Genomic DNA, 23,132 nt, shown 5'->3' with positions numbered 1-23,132 from the left:
TATATTATTTGGGGGGGGGTTAATTTTGTATTTTGGAACTTGTGGTTTACTGTTTGAAATATTAGCAGCGAGAAGTGTAGCTTGCAAGAGGCAGAGTATTCTAATTTTATATTAATGACTTCATCGGGGAATAAAACGATCCCCTTTGTGGTTGAGCCCGGAAACAGTGCGCTTTGGGCGGCCACGACTAGAACACATGGTGCCTAAAGGCTCCAGGATGGCAGTTCATGTATTTTCAAACAAACATGTTGGAAAACAACAATTTGCCTGGTGGTTTCACGCTCGTCACACTGCCTCAATGTGCCCCGTTTTGGCCAATAAAACTCAAAATGAAGTTTTACCAAGAAAAAGTAAAAAACTAAAACACAAACAAAGGTGGCGGCTCTGTCTTGAATTCCAAACTTTTTTCTGTGAACTTTATAACGACAACAAAAACGCACAGCGCCACAGGCAAAAAAAGGCCCGATAACTCTAGTAAATAAAACTTTATTCCAAATGTAACGTGGTTTGCAGGGTCGCGATGGCAAATTTATCAGGAACTATTGCTCACAGATCTAACAGGAAGATGCAAGTTAACATTGAAAGATGTTTGCACCGTTCTTATTTTAACTTCTTCTTTGCAGCTACTCCCCGGTTTCTTACAAAGTCTCTGATATTTTGCACTGTTCTCTGTGCAAGTACAGAACCCTCCACAAGCTTGCAGTGACGACATTCTTTCATTGGGGCTAGTTTCCCTTTATTGATGTACTCCTTAAAATGGCGCATTATTGCAGCGATCTCTGCCTTTGACCAGGTCTTCTTTTTCCCTCTTCTTCCTTCATTTTTTCGATCCGCAATCTTACCTGGAAAACACGATAAAAATATCACACAGATTGAATGTGCTGATTACATGGAGTTGTCAAGACTTCATCCACACGTGATTCCAGTTTCCTAGCTACTCATTTTTCCGATTCATTATTCTGTTAACTGACTACCACTTGCAAATGAAGTCTTACGCCACCTCCAAACCCTGACAATGAAAATACTTTTATTTGCTCAATATGAACAACCAGAATAAACTGCGTGCCATTGGCTTAAAAAAAAAAAAAAAAAAATTGTAGCTAGGTGACATAAGGACAAACAGGTCACAAGCAATGTCCCTCTAATTTTTCATATGTCTGAGCTGACACACAAGCTCCCTGAGCACACTGAGGACCACTGTGAGCAACATCAGATATGTACGCTGTGGCCACACACTAGGATCACACCTGTCCAAAACCTTGGATCATAGCAAGTTGCATGGGTTCTCAAAAGAATGAAATTACAGCAGCAATCTTCATTAGTTTACTTTTAACAATTGATTTAGCGCACTTAAAATGAAAAGACAAAAACCTCGTTCATGAGACGTGTACGATGTTATATCATCCTGCTTTAACAATAGGAAAAGTCCTGTTTTGGCCTGGGTAAGGTCCAGTTGAGGCATGGGTGAGTTAATAAATAAAACATAATGAACAAGTACAATGGGAGTATAGTGTATCACAAAAGTGAGTACACCCCTCGCATTTCTGCAGATATTTAAGTATATCTTTTCATGGGACAACACTGACGAAATGAATCTTTCACACAATGAAAAGTAGTCTGTGTGCAGCTTATATTATAGAGTTAATTTACTGTATTTTCCCCTCGAAATATAGCCATTAATATCTAAACCCCTGGCAACAAAAGTGAGTACACCCCTCTGAAAAAACGTACATCCCTAAATGTCCAAATTAAGTACTGCTTGTCATTTTCCCTCCAAGATGTCATGTGACTCGTTACAGGAGTGCTGTCAGCATTGCTGCAGAGATTGAAGAGGTGGAGGGTCAGTCTGTTAGTGCTCAGACCATACGCCGCACTCTGAAGACTGTACACAAGAAAGCCCGTCTGTCTCATTGGACATGGTTCCAGTAATCCATGTGCTTTGTGGACATGTGTTCAACTGTTTGTGGGCTTTCATGTGTACAGTCTTCAGAAGAGGCTTCCTCCTGGAGTGACAGCCATGCACACCAATTGGATGTAGCGTGCGTCGTATGGTCTGAGCACTAACAGGCTGACCCACACCTCTTCAACCTCTGCAGCAATGCTGACAGCACTCCTGTAACTCATTTACAGTGGATGACACAACTGATGCTGTTTTTTAATGGCAAAAATAGATTTCATCAATAAAAACATAACTGATGGCGATGACCTACCTTCACCATCCTCAGTGTCTTGGACCTGCTGTGTGTTTATAGAGCTAGATGAAGCAAACCCTGTTGCTGTAGGTGTGCCATTGACATCCTCAGATTTGTTCTCACAGTCTTTTTCCTCAGCATCTCTGAATATGATTTCATCTAAAAAATAAATCAGGAATACTCATTTGTAAAGTTGGATATGTAAAATAAAAGAAATCAGATGATAACGATTGATCCTAATGCACAGTTGAATCAATTAGACCACAAATCTTGAAACAGCCATACTTCTAAAAAGACGCCAAACTTCAAGAACCCAAAGCTTGGGTCAATTTATCCAAGAGTAAATACTGATGGTTCGATCAACTTGAGTGTTGAAGTACTAGAAAGAGCGCTGTGCTTCAAACTCGTCCTGTTTAGGAAAGTTGATTGTCGCTGGTGTTGTGCAATAATTAGCAGACGTGACTGTAGTGTTTGCTTTTTTAATAAGTGCGCACACATTAGATATCATGAAATAGCAAGCTAGATGAGCTACGTCCCATGCCATTGGCTATGTGAGCCCAGAGTGATTATGGGACACGTAGTCCATATACTACATCGATGAATTATAAACCGCCATGACTGAATGGAAGTTAAGAAGGCCAAATCAATCCATACCAGTGACCATATAGATAATGCTGCAAATATTGTTTATTCAGTACGTGACACAGATGGATTTGGACCACAAATAGGATGTCTTGCTCATGTAGTAACCCTAGCTGCTAAGAGAGCTGTAGCAATCAACAGTGTGCCCCGCCTCACTTTACAAACAGTAGAGATTGTTCTCAGCACTTTTATATAACATTTCTTCAGATCAGTAAGAAGTATGCACATAAATATTATGCACTAAAATGCATGTTTATATGACGGCAATTTAATTTTTGCTCGTTAGCAAAAAAAAGGAAAAAAAAAGAACAAAAAAAAAAATTTTTTTTTCAGCGCATTAAATGTATTGAATCGGATCGAAAATCGTGTCCCCCGTATCGAAAATCGTACCGAACTGTGACTTAACTGTATCGTTGCATCCCTATGGAACACCATAGCAGAAGCTAAGAGGGGAAATGTTTTCATTTGCCTAAATGTTTAAGTTATTAAGTGCATTTTTTTTTTCTTGAAAAACACATTTTATTTATTCTGTTTCTGTGCGGTATTAATATTGTTGTCTTTTACTTAAGAGGCATGGTCTATTGTTTTTAGATGTGATTTCTTAAAAAGTATTTTCGAATTTAAGAGTAAATATTTATCACGTTTAAATGGGTGTACTTGATCTATTAATATACCGTAATTTCTGGACTACAAGCCGCTACTTTTTTCCCTCATTTTGGATCCTGCGGCGTGTGCAATGATGCGGCCAATTTGTGCATTTTTCTGACGGCCGGCCGGGGCGCTCGAGCATGGAATGTAGGAGTGAGACACGTGGAATATAAGTGTCGAGGAAGACGCTTGTTTGCACTATGACCGGTGGTTTAACTTTGTACGTTGTGCATGAATAGAGGTGGCAGACCCTCGTCTTTGTGCATGAGTAGAATTGGCAGATCTGAATCATGGAGAACGCTAGAAAAAATTCAATTGGCCATCCGAGTTGTATGGGAAGTTTTGACGACTCGCGGCAAGAGATTGTTTGCCAAGACTCGCCTAATGCGAAGAGCAGCTATTGCACAGGTATGCCGGGGGAGCCTGGCAGCGTGAAGCAGTGTGAAAGAAGTCCGCCATCACCAACGGGTTTCGAAAAGGACAGCTGAAGAGGACAGTATGGGCTCAGGAGTGCATTTGCCTCGTTATGGGAGACATTGAAGGCGACGGCGAAGGAGAGACTGAGTAGGTGCGTGGCGAAGTGTATCTCAGAGTCTTCATATCCGACACTGAGGGTGAAGACTTCCATGGTTTGAGTGCACAGGAGGAAGATGAATATTGCTAACAAAGACTTTTATGTTTTCAATAACCAGCCCAATTTGTGCTGTACCGCCGTGCTGATGCTATGTAACTTCCGTGCCGCTGCTATATAACTGCCGTGTTTGCTGGCGCTGTTTGGAACGAAAAGTTAAGGTGTGTTATTAAAATTTTGAAAACTGTGTATTTCTTTGTCAATATCTCATGTTACTAAGTGGGCACACGCGGCTTATAGCCAGGAGAGGCTTATGTATGGACAAAATGGTTTTTCCTTTAAAAATGTACTGGGTGAGGCTTGTAATCAGGGGCGCCCAATAGTCCAGAAATTACAGTATACTGTATTCTCACTGTGTTATTGTAAACTGGTGTTAAAAAAATGGGAGGGGGGGGGGGCGCAATAATATTGCATATCGCAATAATTTATGAGATAAATCATCGCACACTAAAATTTGTTATGGAGACAGGCCTAGTCAGTAGTTTTTAATTAGGGCGCTTTCACACAAGCACTGTTTAACGGAGTTCTTTTTCTCAGATAGTCGGCTTCTGAACAAACAAACAAACGAACTATGGTCCGCTCAAAAATGGTGGGTCTCTGTCTGCTTCAAGCGTACCCTGCTTCACTTGTGAATGCAACCGGAGCAGGGTGAGCTTTACCTACTTTATGTGTAGGGATGCTTCAAGCTGTGACACTACACACAGTGCATCCTTGGAAGTGGAAATACATCACGTACACTGCCCAAAATCAACAATGGCAAAAGGACAAAGAATTAAACATGGTCAAATGTTGTTGTGCTGCGCCAAGCAGTAGCATTTGATACACAGAATCGGGTTTTAATGTGGCGGTTGTGTATTGCACGTTTTTCCTGAGTTCCTGTGTGAGAGTGACTGTTGCTGAGAATCTCTCTCCTGGAAGACAATTTGACAGTTCAAAAAGTCACGAAAGTGAGAGAGATTGCGCTTTTTGATTTGAGGTACCACACGGTTCCCTTTTGTGGTGAAATTTTTACCTATGCATTTTTTGTATACTACAGTTCGCTCGGCATCGAGTCAGGAGGGAGCGACCCTGCGCTGACCAAGCGGCGACTTAATTTATGCTACATTACACAGCACCATGCTCTGACGCTCCCTCTCCTCCCAGAAGGGAGGTATTTCCTCTTCTATTTGTACAAGCAATAAATACGCCTTTCGTCCCTGTGACGCTACTCGGAAAGTTCGGTTGGCACAGCGAGAATGCTGAACCTTTTCAACAAGTCATTTGCAAGTGTTGTTGCGAGGTAGCTCTCCAACCGGACCCTGGTCCTCTTGGTCTAAAGTGAAAGCGCCCTTAATTCCGGTACATTTGGTCATGCTGCCTTCACATGCTCTGGGAAAGATGATAACCAACCTTACCTTACCACATAGGTAAATTACGTTACAAGTGCGTCCTGTTCATGTGCTGTTTGTGAATAAATTAAAATAAATAGATAAATTGTAGACACGGACTTAATTTTGGTTTGTTGCGTAGAACAAACGGTTTCAGACCTATTAATTCATTCAAAATGCCAACGGTGGGTTGTCGTTTGTAACCGAACATTTTAGGAAACATTTGGTTAAAGAGTTGTAGAAATGTGTTCACTATGTTGATATGATGGTTTAAAAAAAAAAAAAAAGCCACCAAATTGACCCTCAATCTTCTTTACAAGTTAGGTTTCTTAGCATAGTTACCATAATAGTTACCACCACATGATTATCAGGTTTTGCTGGTAGGAGTGACCTGGTGGGAGGAAGTTGCTCCGGGGACTAACTTGAACCTCGCCGGTCCGTGAATCAGTCTGCCTCTGCTGTTAAATGAAGCTGCCTCAGTTGCCTGTTACTATTAAAGAATTTAAATTTTGTTCTCACGCCAACAAACCCTCAAGTAAGCGCTTAAACTGCTTAGATATTTTACAGACTAAAAGCAGTGAAAAACTTCAGACGAAAACCTCCAAATTTACATCGAGTAAAACAAACACACTTTGAACGGAATATACTACAGTGCCTTGCAAAAGTATTCGGCCCCCTTGAATCTTGCAACCTTTCGCCACATTTCAGGCTTCAAACATAAAGATATGAAATTTAATTTTTTTGTCAAGAATCAACAACAAGTGGGACACAATCGTGAAGTGGAACAACATTTATTGGATAATTTAAACTTTTTTAACAAATAAAAAACTGAAAAGTGGGGCGTGCAATATTATTCGGCCCCTTTACTTTCAGTGCAGCAAACTCACTCCAGAAGTTCAGTGAGGATCTCTGAATGATCCAGTGTTGTCCTAAATGACCGATGATGATAAATAGAATCCACCTGTGTGTAATCAAGTCTCCGTATAAATGCACCTGCTCTGTGATAGTCTCAGGGTTCTGTTTGAAGTGCAGAGAGCATTATGAAAACCAAGGAACACACCAGGAAGGTCCGAGATACTGTTGTGGAGAAGTTTAAAGCCGGATTTGGATACAAAAAGATTTCCCAAGCTTTAAACATCTCAAGGAGCACTGTGCAAGCCATCATATTGAAATGGAAGGAGCATCAGATTACTGCAAATCTACCAAGACCCGGCCGTCCTTCCAAACTTTCTTCTCAAACAAGGAGAAAACTGATCAGAGATGCAGCCAAGAGGCCCATGATCACTCTGGATGAACTGCAGAGACCTACAGCTGAGGTGGGAGAGTCTGTCCATAGGACAACAATCAGTCGCACACTGCACAAATCTGGCCTTTATGGAAGAGTGGCAAGAAGAAAGCCATTTCTCAAAGATATCCATAAAAAGTCTCGTTTAAAGTTTGCCACAAGCCACCTGGGAGACACACCAAACATGTGGAAGAAGGTGCTCTGGTCAGATGAAACCAAAATTGAACTTTTTGGCCACAATGCAAAACGATATGTTTGGCGTAAAAGCAACACAGCTCATCACCCTGAGCACACCATCCCCACTGTCAAACATGGTGGTGGCAGCATCATGGTTTGGGCCTGCTTTTCTTCAGCAGGGACAGGGAAGATGGTTAAAACTGACGGGAAGATGGATGCAGCCAAATACAGGAACATTCTGGAAGAAAACCTGTTGGTATCTGCACAAGACCTGAGACTGGGACGGAGATTTATCTTCCAACAGGACAATGATCCAAAACATAAAGCCAAATCTACAATGGAATGGTTCAAAAATAAACGTATCCAGGTGTTAGAATGGCCAAGTCAAAGTCCAGACCTGAATCCAATCGGGAATCTGTGGAAAGAGCTGAAGACTGCTGTTCACAAACACTCTCCATCCAACCTCACTGAGCTCGAGCTGTTTTGCAAGGAAGAATGGGCAAGAATGTCAGTCTCTCGATGTGCAAAACTGATAGAAACATACCCCAAGCGACTTGCAGTTGTAATTGGAGCAAAAGGTGGCGCTACAAAGTATTAACGCAAGGGGGCCGAATAATATTGCACGCCCCAATTTTCAGTTTTTTATTTGTTAAAAAAGTTTAAATTATCCAATAAATTTTGTTCCACTTCACGATTGTGTCCCACTTGTTGTTGATTCTTGACAAAAAAATAAAATTTTATATCTTTATGTTTGAAGCCTGAAATGTGGAGAAAGGTTGCAAGGTTCGAGGGGGCCGAATACTTTTGCAAGGCACTGTATATGATAAAATATGACAAAGAAGAACACTAAAGCAGAAATGTGAAGTAATTTCATAACATGCCAAATAGGGTCACCATTAAAGTAATTAAACATTGTCCAACAAATAAAGCATGAAAAAAAAAATTTATATGTTGTATATTTGACAAAATAATCGCGTTTCCGAAGTTTGAGCCTGAAAGGGGACCAACCCGGAAGTGATACGTCACACCGAGAACAGCGATGGCAGCGCTCCATACGGCCGCCATACAAAGCCCTTCAAACAGCGATATAAGCGATAGATCGAGCGCAAGGGAGGATATCCAAGTTTTTGAAGAGTTGGAGGAAGAAGAGGAGGTTGGAATTTCATGTTGGACCTAACATGTATTAGCCAGACGCTAATCAGGATGCAAACAATGTGCCTAGACTACCTGACATTGAATGGAGGCAAGACCCATCGAGATCGTGCATAGTGTCTTGTTTAGGGATGTCCCGATCCAAGTTTTTTCACTTCCAATACCGATATTGTTTTGCACTTCCGATCCGATACCGGCCTATCTGAGCATGTATTAGAGTTTAAAGTTATTTAGCCTCCTTACTTAGTTGTCAGACTCATGTTGAAAAGGGTTTTAGTACTCTTGATAACAACTAGCCAGCTGAATTAGGTGAGTTTGAATAACATACAATGGTTGGTAACAAGAAACTCACCTGTTTATTCAGTGACAAACACAAAACATTATAAATAACAAACAGAAATGGCATAGTCAGTCAGTAAAACGTGGAAATAATATTGTAAACTGTCTTAAAAAAGCAAAACACACAAACAAACTCAGTGAAAAATCCCACAAACCCCCCCAAGCTATTAGATGCTTTTAATGTTTCGTGCATTAGTTACAAAAATTTTATAAAAAGCCTCTCAGGTTTAAATAAACGACTATTTCAGTATCAAGTTAACATTTTAAAACAGTAAATAAAATACTCAAGTCCCCATTCTGTATCAGCAGCTTTAAACTACATTTAATTAATTTAATTTTGCGAATCAACAGTTAAAGTTGTTAAAATTGCTACCGTTATTCCATAATTTCCCTTCTCTCTACTTTCGACATGTGAAAGTTTTAAAACTGTTTTGAAGGTAGATTCAAGTCAAGACTTTGTCGATTTAGGAGTATTTTAGATAAAAAGTTAATTAGGTTCGCTTGGAAGGTTCACTACAACAGCCTACTAAGGAAGTCTTCTGCTTTAAGATGGCTGCTGTTTACTAATGCATATAGTTTTCAATACTTCAATGTTGCTAACGCCGTCGAGTCTATCATCTTGCATCTAGTTCTATATACATATGATATCTGTTATCTACAGTAAAACGATGTTGACGTAGTTCGTAGCGGCTGTCAGCAGCAGTCAGGTATTGTTGTGTTTTTTTATCTAGCGGCATGAGTTGAGCTAAAGCTGTGAGTTGAGCGTTGGCATTACCCGGGTGTATGACAAGCATGATGTTCGGCCGTTTACGCTTTTTGTGGCGTTTTCCCCTGCCGAAAGGGATCCAAAAGAGAACACACTGGATAACTCGGCTTGTGCTCACAGTATATTGTTGGTTTTTTATTGTTGATTTTTTGGAGTAGTAAATAGCAAACACCAAGCAGGTTATAAACCTATAAATGCAAACAAAGAATTCATATATGTGTATAAATTTACAAATAATCATAATTATATATTAATACAAATATATAAATGAATTAATACTGTACTGTACATTATACTGGACTGTCTCAGAAAATTAGAATACACAATATTCTAATTTTCTGAGACAGTCCTGTACATTAATCCACCATTTAAAGCAGGGGTGTCCAAACTTTTTGCAAAGGGGACCAGCTTTGGCGTGGTAAAAATGTGGGGGGCCGACCTTGGCTGACGTCCTTTACATAGAACAATATACAGGACTGTCTCAGAAAATTAGAATATTGTGTATTCTAATTTTCTGAGACAGTCCAGTATAATTCATTCACAATCAAGATTGCAATAACCAAACATTGCGCATTATTTTAAAATCACATTTTTCCATCATTTCATTAAGGCAGTAGTCGAATCATTAAACACTTCACGCTACGAACGCTGACCAATGCTTTAAATTACTAGGAAGAAGTGACGTCTAACAGTGTGAGGAAATGTAGTTTTTACACACCAGTGAACAGATTACAAAGCACAAATACAGTGCTGTCCCGGCACTACATCTCCCATGACTCACTGCGCGACCCGCGCTGCTCGCTGATTCGCTGTGAGATTGACTCAATGGCTACGCTAACCCAACGCGCTAGTCGTCAACTGTCAAAACTCAGCGGACACAAACTGGAAGGCCATCAAGCGATCGCCGTGAAATAAACGCCAAACCGTCTAAAAGCAATGCAGTAGGTGAAAACACATAATACAAATACAAGCAAATGAGCACAAACTCACCGGTGGTGCGTGTCTCTTTCGGCAACGTGAACGTGAATGACAGCCACATCGACCCAGCTTCCGCTTAAATGCGAATCCACACCCCTTTCCTGATTGACAGTGAATTAACCCTTTCTCGGACAAGATCGCAGGTGAGGCACAATTTAAACACGTTTAACCGAGTGGACGCAACACATGATGTTTACTTTCAGGACGCAATGCGGTCCGTTTCTCATTGCGTCCCGAAGACCGCGCTGTGTATTAGTTCCGCTTTACTTGACATGATTCAATAATCTGAATTTGGATGTTTGTGAATCGTTCTCGAATCTTCCACGGCCAAATCGCTCAAGGATGTAATGACAGCTGGGCATGTTGTACCATGGTTCTAAGTGTTGGATGGTGCGTCTTTACTCACGAGAGATAATGGCTCGTCATCCAGAACGAATTCTTCGGCAATGACTCTTGTTATTTGCCTGGGCTTTGGGACTGTAGAGTGCCAGTTTGTCACGCATAGCAAAAGTTTCTGCCAGTGTTAGTTGCGTAGGACCTTTCTTTTTGTCTTCAGTTTTCTTAACATACTCCTCATATTGTTTGTGGTGGTATTTCGCTAAATGCTTGATTAGGTTGGTTGTATTAAAACTTCTTACAGCTTTACCACCATGCTTGACTTTATTGTGGCATATGTTGCACTCTGCCTCTTCGTCTTTGTCGTCCTTTAAGGTGAAATGATCCCACACAGATGACATTTTTACCAATAAAGTCTCTCGGTAAATTGGGAGACGGTCATGTAGTGTGTTGAAGGTGTGCCGTAAAATGCAGACCGGATTTTAGGGAAACCGAAGCAAAAACTGGAATGGATTATGTAAATCGGTGTGCTGGGAAACCCGGACCGGACTTTCAAAAAACTGGATCGGAATTTTTCCGTGTCAGCCGATCCGATACCGATGCGCATTTTTTTGCCCGTATCAGAGTTTGATCCGATCCAAATATCAGATCGGGACATCTCTAGTCTTGTTATAAGCTTTTTGTTGACAAAGGTATCGAACACACGACGTGCTGACAACTTTGTTTCTTTATTAACACATGGAGCTAACAATACGAACACAGCTTGGGGCTCTCAGCAGGAAGTGGTGTCTAATGGCGTGAGGAAATGCAGTTTTTTCACACAAGCAAACAGATTACAAAGCACCACTTCAGTGTTGTCCCGAGACTACATTTCCCATGATTCACTGCATGACTTGAGCCACTTGCTGATTCGCTGCGAGATTGACTCAATGCCAACGTGCTAGTTGTCACCTGTCAGCGGCTCTCGTAAAACACAAACTAGAAGGCTATCAAGGGATCACCGTGAAAGAAACGCCAAACCGTACAAATGCGATGCAATGCTTGAAGCATATAGGTGGAAATACATAATACAAATACAAACAAATGTGCACAAACTCACTGGCGGTGTGTGTCTCTTACAGTAACGTGACTGTGAATTACCGCGACGCCGACCCGCTTATATGCACATCCACACCCCTTTCCCGATTGACAGTGGATTAACCGTTTCGGACAAGATTGTAGATGAAGCACAATTTAAACACGCTTAATCTAGCGAACGCAACAACAACTATGATCGGAGATTGCCACGAGTTATCTTTTGGCTAACGTCGCTAGCTTCTACGGTTCATTCCACAACAGTTGGCAGCTCTGCTTTGACAAAGTCATCAGTCATCTATCCAAAAATCACACTTACTTTTTGGCAAATCATTGATCATAAGCAGACCGGTTAAGGAAGCAGGCATCTTCGAAGTGTTTGTAGCAGAGAACATTACTCGATGATGGCGTGAAATTCATTCGCTTCGTGCGAACGAAAGATGTCCATTTACTTGCCCCGCTATCCTTTGGCCACTCATACAACTTTTCGTTTGAGTTAGAACAAAACATCGCCACACACCGCCGTGGCATCTTACCGAGAAGCAATGCAACAAACAATACTCTTCTATGGCAGACTTCCCTCGCACTTCTCAGTGTGACATAATTTCCGATGATTGCCGAAGAGAATGGCGTTGCTATGGGTTAAACAAAGAATCTGGAAGGGTTGTGTTGAAAAAAGATAACGAAAATATGCTTATTATTGTTTAGCCATTGATATTATTCAAAAATATGGTTGGCCAACCTTACTTCACATTTCCGCTTTAAAAGACAAAAACGAAGAGACAAAAAAAATATATTTATAAAAGCCAGATTTTGTAATACTAACCTTCCAATTTAATCTCTTCCAGTGATTTCCCTTGCAATCTGTCAAGATTCCCCGTCTCCTTTGAAAGCAGCACTTTTGAAATCTTGGCCAGCTGTGTTGTGGAGCGAGTCGGTAGTCTGTAGAGGTGAACCCGAGTGTCATGACCCAAAAAATCTGCAACCTGATCAGGTTTATTGTTTTTGAAATGAAGGTCTTGTGAGAGAGTGATGGCGTGATTTGTCAGTTGTGTTGACCTGAGGTCCTCAGGGCGCTTAGCAAGAACGTGCAAACAGTCTCGTCCTCTGTAATGGCTCCTGGGTTTCAAGGCTCTGTGAGACACAAGCTCAGGCCACTTGGAGCTAAGCAACTTCTTGAAAACGTCAGTGGACTCCATCAATGCATCATCCTCTGCCATTATAGCCCTACTATGGAGAATGTCACAGATTTTACTTAGGCTTTGTCCTAATTTGAGGACAAGACTTGGCGTCTTGTATGAGTGTGTTTCTTTATTAAAACCTGAAACTTTCTTTACAGCTTGAACAAGTTTCTTGAAGTTTGCAGGATTGACAGCTTGTTCTAGGTTATGCAGTGAAAAATCGGACCACAAGCACAACAACAAACGGCCCACTTCACGTAGCCTTTGCCGCATGTACTCGTACTTCAGAGGGTCTTGTCCATGTTTTTTGTAGAGGGACTGGGCAAACTCCATAATAGACCAGTCATTTCGCACCACTGAACCAACGTCATCTCGTTTCATGACAGCAAGTAGCTTCAATACACCGCTTGATATCTGATGTTGAGATGAGTCCTTGGTTCTCCCATGATCTTCATTTATATCCTTTTTTTCTGGCCTGCAGGGGCATTTGCGGACATGTCTCCAAAGCTCTTTCCGAAGATACATCCCCTGACAGTGCACGCAGTGTACAAAGTGTCCTTGGGTCTTTGGTTTCCTCTTTACTTTCAGTGATCCCTTTCCATCTTGCAAAACTGAAGTGTTATGTTTAAAATTTCCCTTATTCCTCAGTTTCCCTAACAGGATTTTTCGCTCTTTTGAGTGTTCGGGGAGCGAAAATACTTGTGCAATTTCAACATGTTCTTTATGTGTTTTCAAGTGGCGTCCTATTTTACTCTGCGGCTTACCACAAATATAACAGTAGTTCTTTATGCTCATTGTCAAAGGTTCTTGATTGGGAAGATCAGGTTTATCCTTTGCTGAATTTAATATTTCATGAGAATCGGGGACTTTTGATGTGCAGGCAATACTTTGGAAGCTCGTTTCTGGTTCATTAGAGGTTCCATCTTCAGGTATTAAGGACTTGTTTTGAATGCGGACAGCTGTCAACTGATCACGCGCAGGGCAGAGGCTTGCATGTGAATCTTCTGACTCTAAATGTGGTATTTCATCCCGTGTCAAATGTGGAACACATTCGCTGCCTGGCAGTATTTCGTGCTCATTTCTAGAGGTACCATGGTTCTCCTAAAATAATGAAAAATTCTCTATTAACTGATGCAAGAAACTTAAGAATAAAAATGTGGACTTTCACCTGTATTAAGTGGTGGAGGTTATCATTTGTTCCCCTTCTGAGGCAGGATTTAGGGCAGACTCCTGAACAAAATGAAAAACATTTGGAAATGTTCAACTCAAAATATTTAACTGTTTAGTAGCTTTTTAGTGATAGATCGTTAAAGCGGTTTCAGGAATACATTTTGTCCGAAAAGCTCAAATTGCAAACATCAATATGGTCCACACACAGTAGTCCCGTAAATTGCACATATGGCGAAAAACACACACAAGGTTGAAAAAGCAGTTTCTGTCCTTGCAACCGCCTTTTAAATTAACTGCTGTGCTTTAAGCCAAAAGAATTGTTAATATAATAATAATAATAATAATAGAAATATTTAAATAGCCTCAGAGGCTAATTAAATATTTCGTAACGTAAGGCCCGGTACTCACACGACTCTTGTGAGGATAAGCGGTTAAGAAGATATATGAATGAAGAAATTCTATGAATGTTATGGAGAGGGATTAAGTGTATGGCGTTGCAGGTGATGCAATGAAAAATGTGAGTGCGCCTACAATTTGTGCTGGTGCACCTTAAAAGGTAGGTGCAACCAGTGAAACCATTGCAAAAAGTAAGTGTGGAGCCTTGGCAATGTATGTCGCAATGTTCATTTTTTCTAATATTGTTTAGGCCTATTCCAAACAGAGCTATTCAAGTCATTTGGTGAAAATTCCTCTAATTTTAATACCGCAATATGTCGCAAACCCCCCACAGGAATCGTAATGAGATTTTTTTTCCCCCTCCCAATACAGTTCAGGCCTAACTTCAAGTCACCTGAGTGTTTTCCGCCATATAGATTTAGAGATGACACGAAACCAAATTTTTACATATTTCCATCGCACAATATGCACAAAGAAAGAATGACTGACAGTGATGGAGAATCAGATAAAATTACTCTTCTATTTAGGCTAGTCAATGATGAAATACGCTAAACTTGTCATCTGTACATCATCTATTAGGTATTTACTCTGTAAGTAAACCCAAAAAGTGTGAGACACTCTTTAACTGCCCAGATAGTCACTCTGGACAATGTAAGTGTAGCCTCCAGCACCACAGTTAAAAACCGAGGCGTTCTATTTGACCCAGACTTATCATTTTAAGCTCATATTAAACAAACCTGCAGAACAGCCTTTTTTCACCTGCGCAACATAGCCAAAATTAGAAATATTTTATCTAAAAAGAATGCAGAAAAATTAATTTACGCGTATGTTACATCTAGATTGGATTACTGTAACTCCCTACTTGCAGCTTGTCCTAAAAGTTCTCTAAAAGGTCTTCAGCTCGTCCAGAACGCAGCAGCAAGAGAGCACATCACCCCCGTGCTCTAGGCCCTTCACTGGCTTCCAGTCGAGTTTAGGATTGAATTTAAAATCCTCCTTCTTACATTTAAGACCATTAATGGGTTGGGGCCATCTTATCTCACCGATGCTCTGGTTCCATACCGCCCCAACAGAATACGCCGTTCTCAGAATGAAGGTCTACTGGTGGTTCCCAGGGTTTCTAAAAGTATAGTAGGAGCTAGAGCCTTTGTTAGAGTTGAAGCTAGGTTTATGTACACCTAGCTTGGCTAAAAAGAACACGCAGGAAGTTGATGTAGCTTTTGTGGAGGTTGGTTGCTGCTCCCCCCAGGTTGCTGTGAAGCAACCTTATTTATTCAGGGGAAAACAATAGGATGCGAGGGGTCAGGAAGGCATCATGGGACATTGAGTAGATCACATGAGGGCCACATGGCCCAGAACAAAGGAAAGGCAAACTAGACAGAGGTTATCCTATCTGGTGCCTAACTATAAGGAAAGCATAAATGTTAACTATGCACAACAATTCCAACATTTCCCCCGTTTAACATTTAATGCGTAAGACATCATGTATAGTAACTTCTTCCGAATTTAATACTACACATTCATAAGTAAGCATTTAGCACAAAACAGTAGGTGAGACTCTCGGAACACTTAAGCATGGGTTAACATCTAATTCAAAATCATCATCTAAATCAGCAACATCAAACACATATACCCTTCACTTTGGTTGCAAGTTGAGAGGACTGTAAAATTAACGTATATATGTTTAATCTTGCTGTACTTTATGTTGAAATGGAAGGAATCAAGGAGGCAAACAAAATCGACCAGGACCTTCATCAAGAAACCATGGAAAATACCATCTTTCTTCTCTTGAGTGGACCCATCTTTGATTGGCAGCTGTTGGTCAGTTCTTGTATACAGTTCATCATGGTCCACCCAGGAACCACATACATCTCACTGGTCAACAATCAGCTCCGCTAGCCACAGTTGAATCCTGCCAGCTCCACCACGGCAGTACAGGTTGGATGATGGCTGCCGTCATGGCTGCCGTAGCAACTGTTGCCGTGATGCCGGCCCACGTCCTTCTCCGAGGCAGGGCTCTCTCAGGTCGCGCTGGTGGATGTCATTGTCTGTATGGATGAGCAGTATTTTGCGGTACCAGTGTTCGTACTGACCAAAAATTTGAAGCAGGTGGTCCGTGGAAGAATGTGAACGCTTTCTTCTGCTTTCATTGATGAACTCCTGTCTGGATTTCAGTGCCTCGATTCCTGTCCATTTCAAACTTCCCTAGCCGATGCTAGCTGCAAATTCAGGAACTGTCTCTGCATAGATCTAAACTTTTGCATTACAATCACATTTTGCATGTTTGGTCTTTATTCATAATTGCAAAATTATAAATAAACCCCATTTGTAAAAGTTAGTTACATGCATTTAGAATTTAACTCCCAAAATTTCCCTTAAAAGTTGTATAACAAACAAACAAACAAAATTAATACAGTAAAGTTATCATTTACTTTACATCTACTTTTCCCCCGCTTTAGCCTTGTGTATCAATTACTGAAACACAGGGCTAAATCAACTCTTTGTTTCTGCATCATTTTTTTTTTTAATTGTGCAGCAAACCAAGAGTACCTTTGTACATGCATATTAATTATCAAATCCAAATTATCCTTCCTCAAACTGTGAAGGAAAAACATTTTCAGCTGTCAATGTGTCTGCAATTGGTTGCATTGGTAAATCTTTTGCTACTTTGTCAGCAAATGCCTTCCCTCTTGCAATCTTGTCTGTGACGTTGGTGTGCACGTCACATTTGCATACAGCCAATTGTTGAGGTAATTTGATCTTATCAGGTAGATTGACGAGCAAGTCCTTGTGTGTTACAGGTTTGCCAGTGGAAGTGATCACGCCTCTACTGTCCCAGTATTTCGCAAAAGTATGAACGGAGGAAAAAGCGTCTTCACTATTAGTATGAATAGTTACTTTTTCACATTTCATTAGTTTACAGGCTTCTGTTAGAGCCACAAGCTCTGCAGCTTGAGCTGAATAGGAACTGGGAAGCGACTCATCTTTCAGAATTTTATCCGAAGTCACGACCGCAAACCCTTTTCGAGCTTCACCAATGCAATCTGTTTTAGAGGACCCGTTGACAAACAACTCCACTCCTTCTGGCAAAGCTGTTTCGGTCAGGTCTAATTGCGCTTTGGTGGATTGCTCGGCAACCTCCTGGCATTCGTGTGATTCTACGTCACCTTCTGTGGAAAGAACAGTAGAAGAATTTAATGTCGTACATCTTTCCAAGGCCAAATTTGCTGTACAAGACAAATGTCTTGTTGGCGACGTCGTAGACACATGTAACTTAGTTTGCATATCCTCTTCAACAGTTCTGATTTTGCCCATTTCACCAATTAGGGTGTCGCATTCACTGTTTTCTACTTTGAGGGAACACAAATTATTTGATGAACTAGAATGAACCAAAACATCACCATCTAGTAATTGTTGTATCCGTTTGATCAACAATCGTCCATCTGGTGTGGGTACTAAGGCCAATTGTAATTTTGTCAATGCATCACGTCCTAGCAAATTAACTGGACATTCAGGATACAGCAAGACACTGAGAGAGCATGAAAGGCCTTTTGGGTCTTTCATATGTACGTGGTTTGAGACAGGGATGGGGGAAGAGAGACCATTTACTGCTCTAACCATCACTGTCCCCCCACTCGGTTTCACACCTGGAATAGGGTCACAGCATGTGGTCCTGCAAGAACCTGAATCACAGAGAAACGTCATTGGGGTGCCATTTACACATAATGTAATTTCTGGCTTACTGGGCATGTCATTTAAAAACAAATCTTCGCAACATTTGTTGGCTGGGTTATTTTCTTCCAATTTGAATTCATCTTTGTCAGAAAATAGTTGCGGTGAAACTAGTTGCAGTTTCATCGAATCGGCTAGATTAGTTTCTACTACGGCTGTCAAACGATTAAAATTTTTAATCGAGTTAATTACAGCTTAAAAATTAATTAATCGTAATTAATCGCAATTAATCGCAATTCAAACCATCAGTAAAATATGCCATATTTTTCTGTAAATTATATATCTATTCTGTAAAATAAATTGTTGGAATGGAAAGATAAGACACAAGATGGATATATACATTCAACATACGGTACATAAGGACTGTAGTGGGCATTTCACTCTACTGTCATTTAAATCTGTCTATGCTGTCCTCACTCCGAAGCGTCTACTTTTTCCAAAGCTAGACAGCTAGTGAACGACGCCATAATAATCAGACTTCTTTCTTTTTCATCTGATTTATTAATAAAATGGCCTCAAACCATTGTCCTCTTTAGACCGTCGTAAAACTACATAAAAAAAGTACACAAGCATTGCATTAGCAACAACGTTAGCTTAGCACGCTATACAGGTTCACTAAACATAAACAAAAAGCGTCTCATACAAAAAATATAACATTTTGTTAACTAACATAATATGTACATTATTTACAACAACCATACTTACGGACAAATCTTGTCCAAGGATCATATAGGCACAACATTACAACGTAGGCGTCAGCCCGAGACGTCGTGCAGCCATATTGAACTGGCAAGACAACAATAAACCATGTCGCAAAGCGACCACAAGAGTTCGCTGTTAGACAGCACAAAAAGCCTTGCTGTAAAACTTACCAAAAGGCAGAATACTGTCTGAGCGGGACATGTGCGTTAATTGCGTCAAATATTTTAACGTGATTAATTAAAAAAATTAATTACCGCGCGTTAATGCAATAATTTTGACAGCCCTAGTTTCTACTAATTTGCATTCATCTTTGCCAGAAACTAGTTGCGATGAATCTACTTGCAGTTCCATCGAATCTAGTTCTGCATTATTCTTCTGGTGCTTTTTGCAATTCCTAGCCCAGTGCCCTTTTTGCCCACAAAACCAACATTCATCATTAAATCCCCTTCTATGACCTTTGACAAAATTTTTCCTATTTTTATCTTTTCCTGGAAACCTCTTTCCCCTTGAGTTAAGCCCTCTTTTGTGCACTTCTTGAAAAAACATTTCAACGCGACTTTCTTTCTCAACTAGGTATACACCTGTGTTTTCTTTTTTACAATTTGTATTGGCATGGATTGCATAGGTTATGTACTCTTGCAGTGTACTAGTTGGCCAGCCAATCTGGTGTTCAGTGATCCAATCATGAATTCTCTTAGTGCTGTTTGCATGTAAAGCATTCTTTAATTGTTGTCTGTACGGACCAGCATCATCATAATCTTCCATTAAACCACTGTGCTGTTCAAAAACTCATACGAATAACAAAATCCTCAAATGATTCATCATTTCTTTGTTTTGTTTGACCAATTATACTATAATCGACTCTCCGTGTGAATTTGGTTCTCAAGCGCTGATTTAATTCAGTAATTCTCCTTGCGAACTGTCATTGTGCGCTAAAATATTCTCACCTCGTGTGGGAATATAATCACCTCGAACATGTCCCCAATCCTTGCCTAAAAGTGTCATGTACACTTGTTGAACCTCTACATCGTTCAAATGGTAAGATTTAATTAAGTGTTGCAAGTCCTCAATACAATGATTAACATCGATTTGAGGTTTTGTGACACCGTCTACCGCTTTTTTGACATCTTCAATTGTCCATGTACGATAAACTAACATTGTGGGGTTTCGTCCATCAATGCAATTTGGATTTGCAACTTCAATCATTGGAAATGCATCGCTTACAGTTGGATTTCCTCCCATTTCCGGTAAACTATGTTGCATTTGGCTACGCGTCATAGCGTTACATTGAATTGGTAGCTCTGGATACAGTTTGGATGTTGGAGGACAGACGGAAGTAGAGACGTTAGCGCAGAGGGGTGCCTCTTGTGCAAATTCCCCCTCCCGCAGCGGAGATGCAGGAGTTTGATTAGATCGCACAGTCTCATTGTCCCTTTCAAATTTATTGTATACTAAGATACTATTTGTCTTTGTCCGTTTCTTTGCTTCAGAGAGCCACCTATACGCCTCACATAAGCCAAGTTTTTTCTGTCTAGCTCTATTGCCGCATGCTTCTGCTTTGATGCAATTTTATGATAACTTCAATCTTATGGAGGTAGATTTGTGTCTTTATTATTCAATCAAAAAAAAAGTTGCTTCAATCAAAATATATATTTTCAATCAAAGAAAAAGTCACTTCATTCAAAAAAAACGTGTTTGATTGCAAAAATAAATTTGAAACTCAAAAAAATGCATTTGAAAACTATTTTTCTTTGATTTTTTTTTTTAATTGAAGTAAAGTTTTTTTTGATTGAAATAACTTTTTTGATTGAAGTAATGTAGTTTTGCGTTTGGACCACATTTTGACTAGGACATTTGTGTCTTGAGTTGCTTCAAACAAAAAATATATATATTCAAAAGAAAAATCAGTCCAATCAAAAATTAAAAAAAATTCAATCATAGAAAAAAGGTTTTTGAATGCGAAAAAATATTTGAGACTAAGAAATTCGCATTCGAACACTTAATTTTTCAATGAAACTTTTTTCTTTGATTGAAGCAATCCTTTTTATGTTTGGGCCATATTATGGGTAGGACATTTGTGTCAAAATCATTCAATCCCAGAAAAAGTTGCTTCAATCAAAAAAAAATGTTTTCAATCAAAGAAAAAAATCTTTTGCAAAAATATTTTTGGGGGAATTTTTTTTTTAAATTTGAAATATATATATTTTTTAATTGAAGTGTCACTTTTTTGAAGAGCAAAAAGTTTTGAACTCATTTTTTTTTTTTAAAAAGTGGAAAAAGTTTTGACGCACTTTTTTTTTTGAAGTGGAAAAAGTTTTGAAGGCACCTTTTTTCGATCGAATCATTTTGACACAAAGATACCGTTTCACCGCTACTTCCGGCATGTTTGAGTGACAAGTGGAAAAACCAATGGCTGACAAGCATGAAGAAAGAATCGTGGGCCCTGTCGGCAGACACTCCAAGCCCAGCAAGCAGTCGAGCGGTGCAGGTGTTGTCGGTAAGTAGATTTTAAAAAGTCTTTTAACGGTTGTGTCATGTTATTAGCCTACTCTGTTTGATATTTGGATAAAACTTCAGCCTTTCTCACTTGTGTCATGGTGTTGGACTATTTAAGGGTGCGCAAACGGATAGTTGATAACTTCAGCCGATGGGCGGGCGGCTCTTACCATCGCTATTACTTTTATTATTACGCATATAGCTATATTACCTCTATCTTTCGAGTATTTAAAACACATTCTTATTTGCAAAGAACACGTACTTGTGTGCTTTCAACACGTTTTGTATTACATTACCTTTCATATTACAATACACATGCAATTGTACCATGAATCTTATGCAAAAGGCTCTTAGACCGCCATTACGCATATTCAACTCTTGGCGGGTTAATTTGGATAGTTTCCCCGTAGATGAACGAGGCCATTCGGTGCATGTCACTCTATGGGATAACGTTGGAATCTAGCTCCTGGCTATCAGCGGGGAGCAGGTCTCTTAATTTCACGCTCTACGCCACAATTTTTTCCCCGCCATAAAAAAAAAAAAAAAAAAAAAAAAAAGGAATATAGTCGCCCTAAAAATGATGGCTTGTATAGTTAAGCATAATAACAATCCTTCAAAATATAGTGTACATTTAGCCATATTTTTATGTCACTAATTAGCTAATGCCTTGAGTAGCTAATATTAAATTGTTAGCATCTCGGTCTGTAGCAAAACACACGCACACAGACATACAGGTAACAATAGCTAGCTGACTTAACTGCACCACCTTCCCAGCAAATAGTTTTTCCTGTTCATCAAATAATGTTTTTTGGGCCAAGATCTCCACTTCTGTCTTTGTGAACAGGGTCACTTATTGGGGCTCATTGTCTGAGACGAGTTGTGCAGGGGCTCCAAAACGACTAAACATCTCCCCTAACTTCTCAATTGCTTTTTCCGATGTGGTTGATTTCATGATAGCGACCTCTGGCCACTACCTATGGGCATCGACAGCAACCAGAAACATTCGATTTTCAAAAGGCCCCGCAAAGTCAATGTGAATGCGGTGCCAAGGGTCCTGAGGAAAATCCCAAGGATGAAGTGGGGCTGCAGGTGGATTGTTGCGAATCTTCTGGCAAGATGAACAAGTTTTTACCGTCTCTTCGATCTGTTTATCTAATCCTGGCCACCAAAAATAACTTCTCGCCATTTCTTTCATTTTAACAATACCACTGTGACCTGCATGCAGTTGCGCAAGCATTTTAGCACGCAATGACTGTGGCACAATCACTCTCCTCCCCCACAGCAAACAACCCGATTGAACAGAAAGTTCCCATCTCCTATCCAAAAAAGGTTTGAGAGCGGCGTTCTCACACTTGGTTTGTCCTTTAATTACCATGTCCATGACGACTGACAGGTCGGGGTCATTCCGAGTTGCACGTTTCACCTGCGACGCTGAAATTGGTGCATGTTCAACATTTCGGAAATAGAATATGTCCACTGAGGTAGGTTCATGTTTGGTGACAGGAAGCGGCAACCTCGAAAGTCCATCAGCATTGCAATGCAAATCAGATTTACGATACTTGATGTCGTATGAGTGAGCTGATAACAACAAAGCCCACCTCTGAAGACGTGCAGCAGCCAGTGAAGGGATTCCTGCATGAGGTCCCAAAATCGTTGTCAGCGGTCTGTGATCCGTTAACAGAGTAAACTTTCTTCCATACAAATATTGGTGGAACTTCCTCACACCAAAAACAATGCTCAATGCTTCTCGTTCCAATTGAGCATAGTTTGACTCTGCTTTGTTAAGTGTTCTTGATGCGAAAGCAATTGGTCTTTCATCCCAGTTCGGGAACACATGGGAGATGACAGCACCCACCCCATAGGGTGAA

The 23,132-nt window shown here is 40.3% G+C and overlaps 1 protein-coding gene across 1 annotated transcript; it reads right to left on the bottom strand.

Moving 5' to 3' along the window:
- Positions 1-508: 508 nt before the first annotated feature.
- On the bottom strand, positions 509-13,003 carry LOC130906058 (uncharacterized). The gene is made up of 3 exons (XM_057819969.1): positions 12,414-13,003; positions 2,211-2,351; positions 509-842 (listed from the first exon to the last, which is right to left on the bottom strand). The coding sequence occupies exons 1-3, from the start codon at positions 12,805-12,807 to the stop codon at positions 601-603; spliced, it is 777 nt and encodes a 258-aa protein (XP_057675952.1). The 5' UTR covers positions 12,808-13,003; the 3' UTR covers positions 509-600.
- Positions 13,004-23,132: the final 10,129 nt, after the last annotated feature.

Source organism: Corythoichthys intestinalis, chromosome 17 (assembly GCF_030265065.1).
Source record: "Corythoichthys intestinalis isolate RoL2023-P3 chromosome 17, ASM3026506v1, whole genome shotgun sequence".
Classification (NCBI taxonomy): Eukaryota; Metazoa; Chordata; class Actinopteri; order Syngnathiformes; family Syngnathidae; genus Corythoichthys; species Corythoichthys intestinalis.
This window is presented reverse-complemented; position numbering and strand designations above follow the sequence as displayed.

Bases quoted from the DNA above. Each gene is read 5' to 3' on its own strand.
- LOC130906058 (XM_057819969.1), bottom strand. From the start codon at position 12,807: ATGGCAGAGGATGATGCATTGATGGAGTCCACTGACGTTTTCAAGAAG. The intron at 2,352-12,413 runs GTTAGTATTACA...TTTATTTTTTAG, and splicing joins GGAAGAGATTAAATTGGAAG to ATGAAATCATATTCAGAGAT. The intron at 843-2,210 runs GTAGGTCATCGC...CGTGTTTTCCAG, and splicing joins AGACACTGAGGATGGTGAAG to GTAAGATTGCGGATCGAAAA.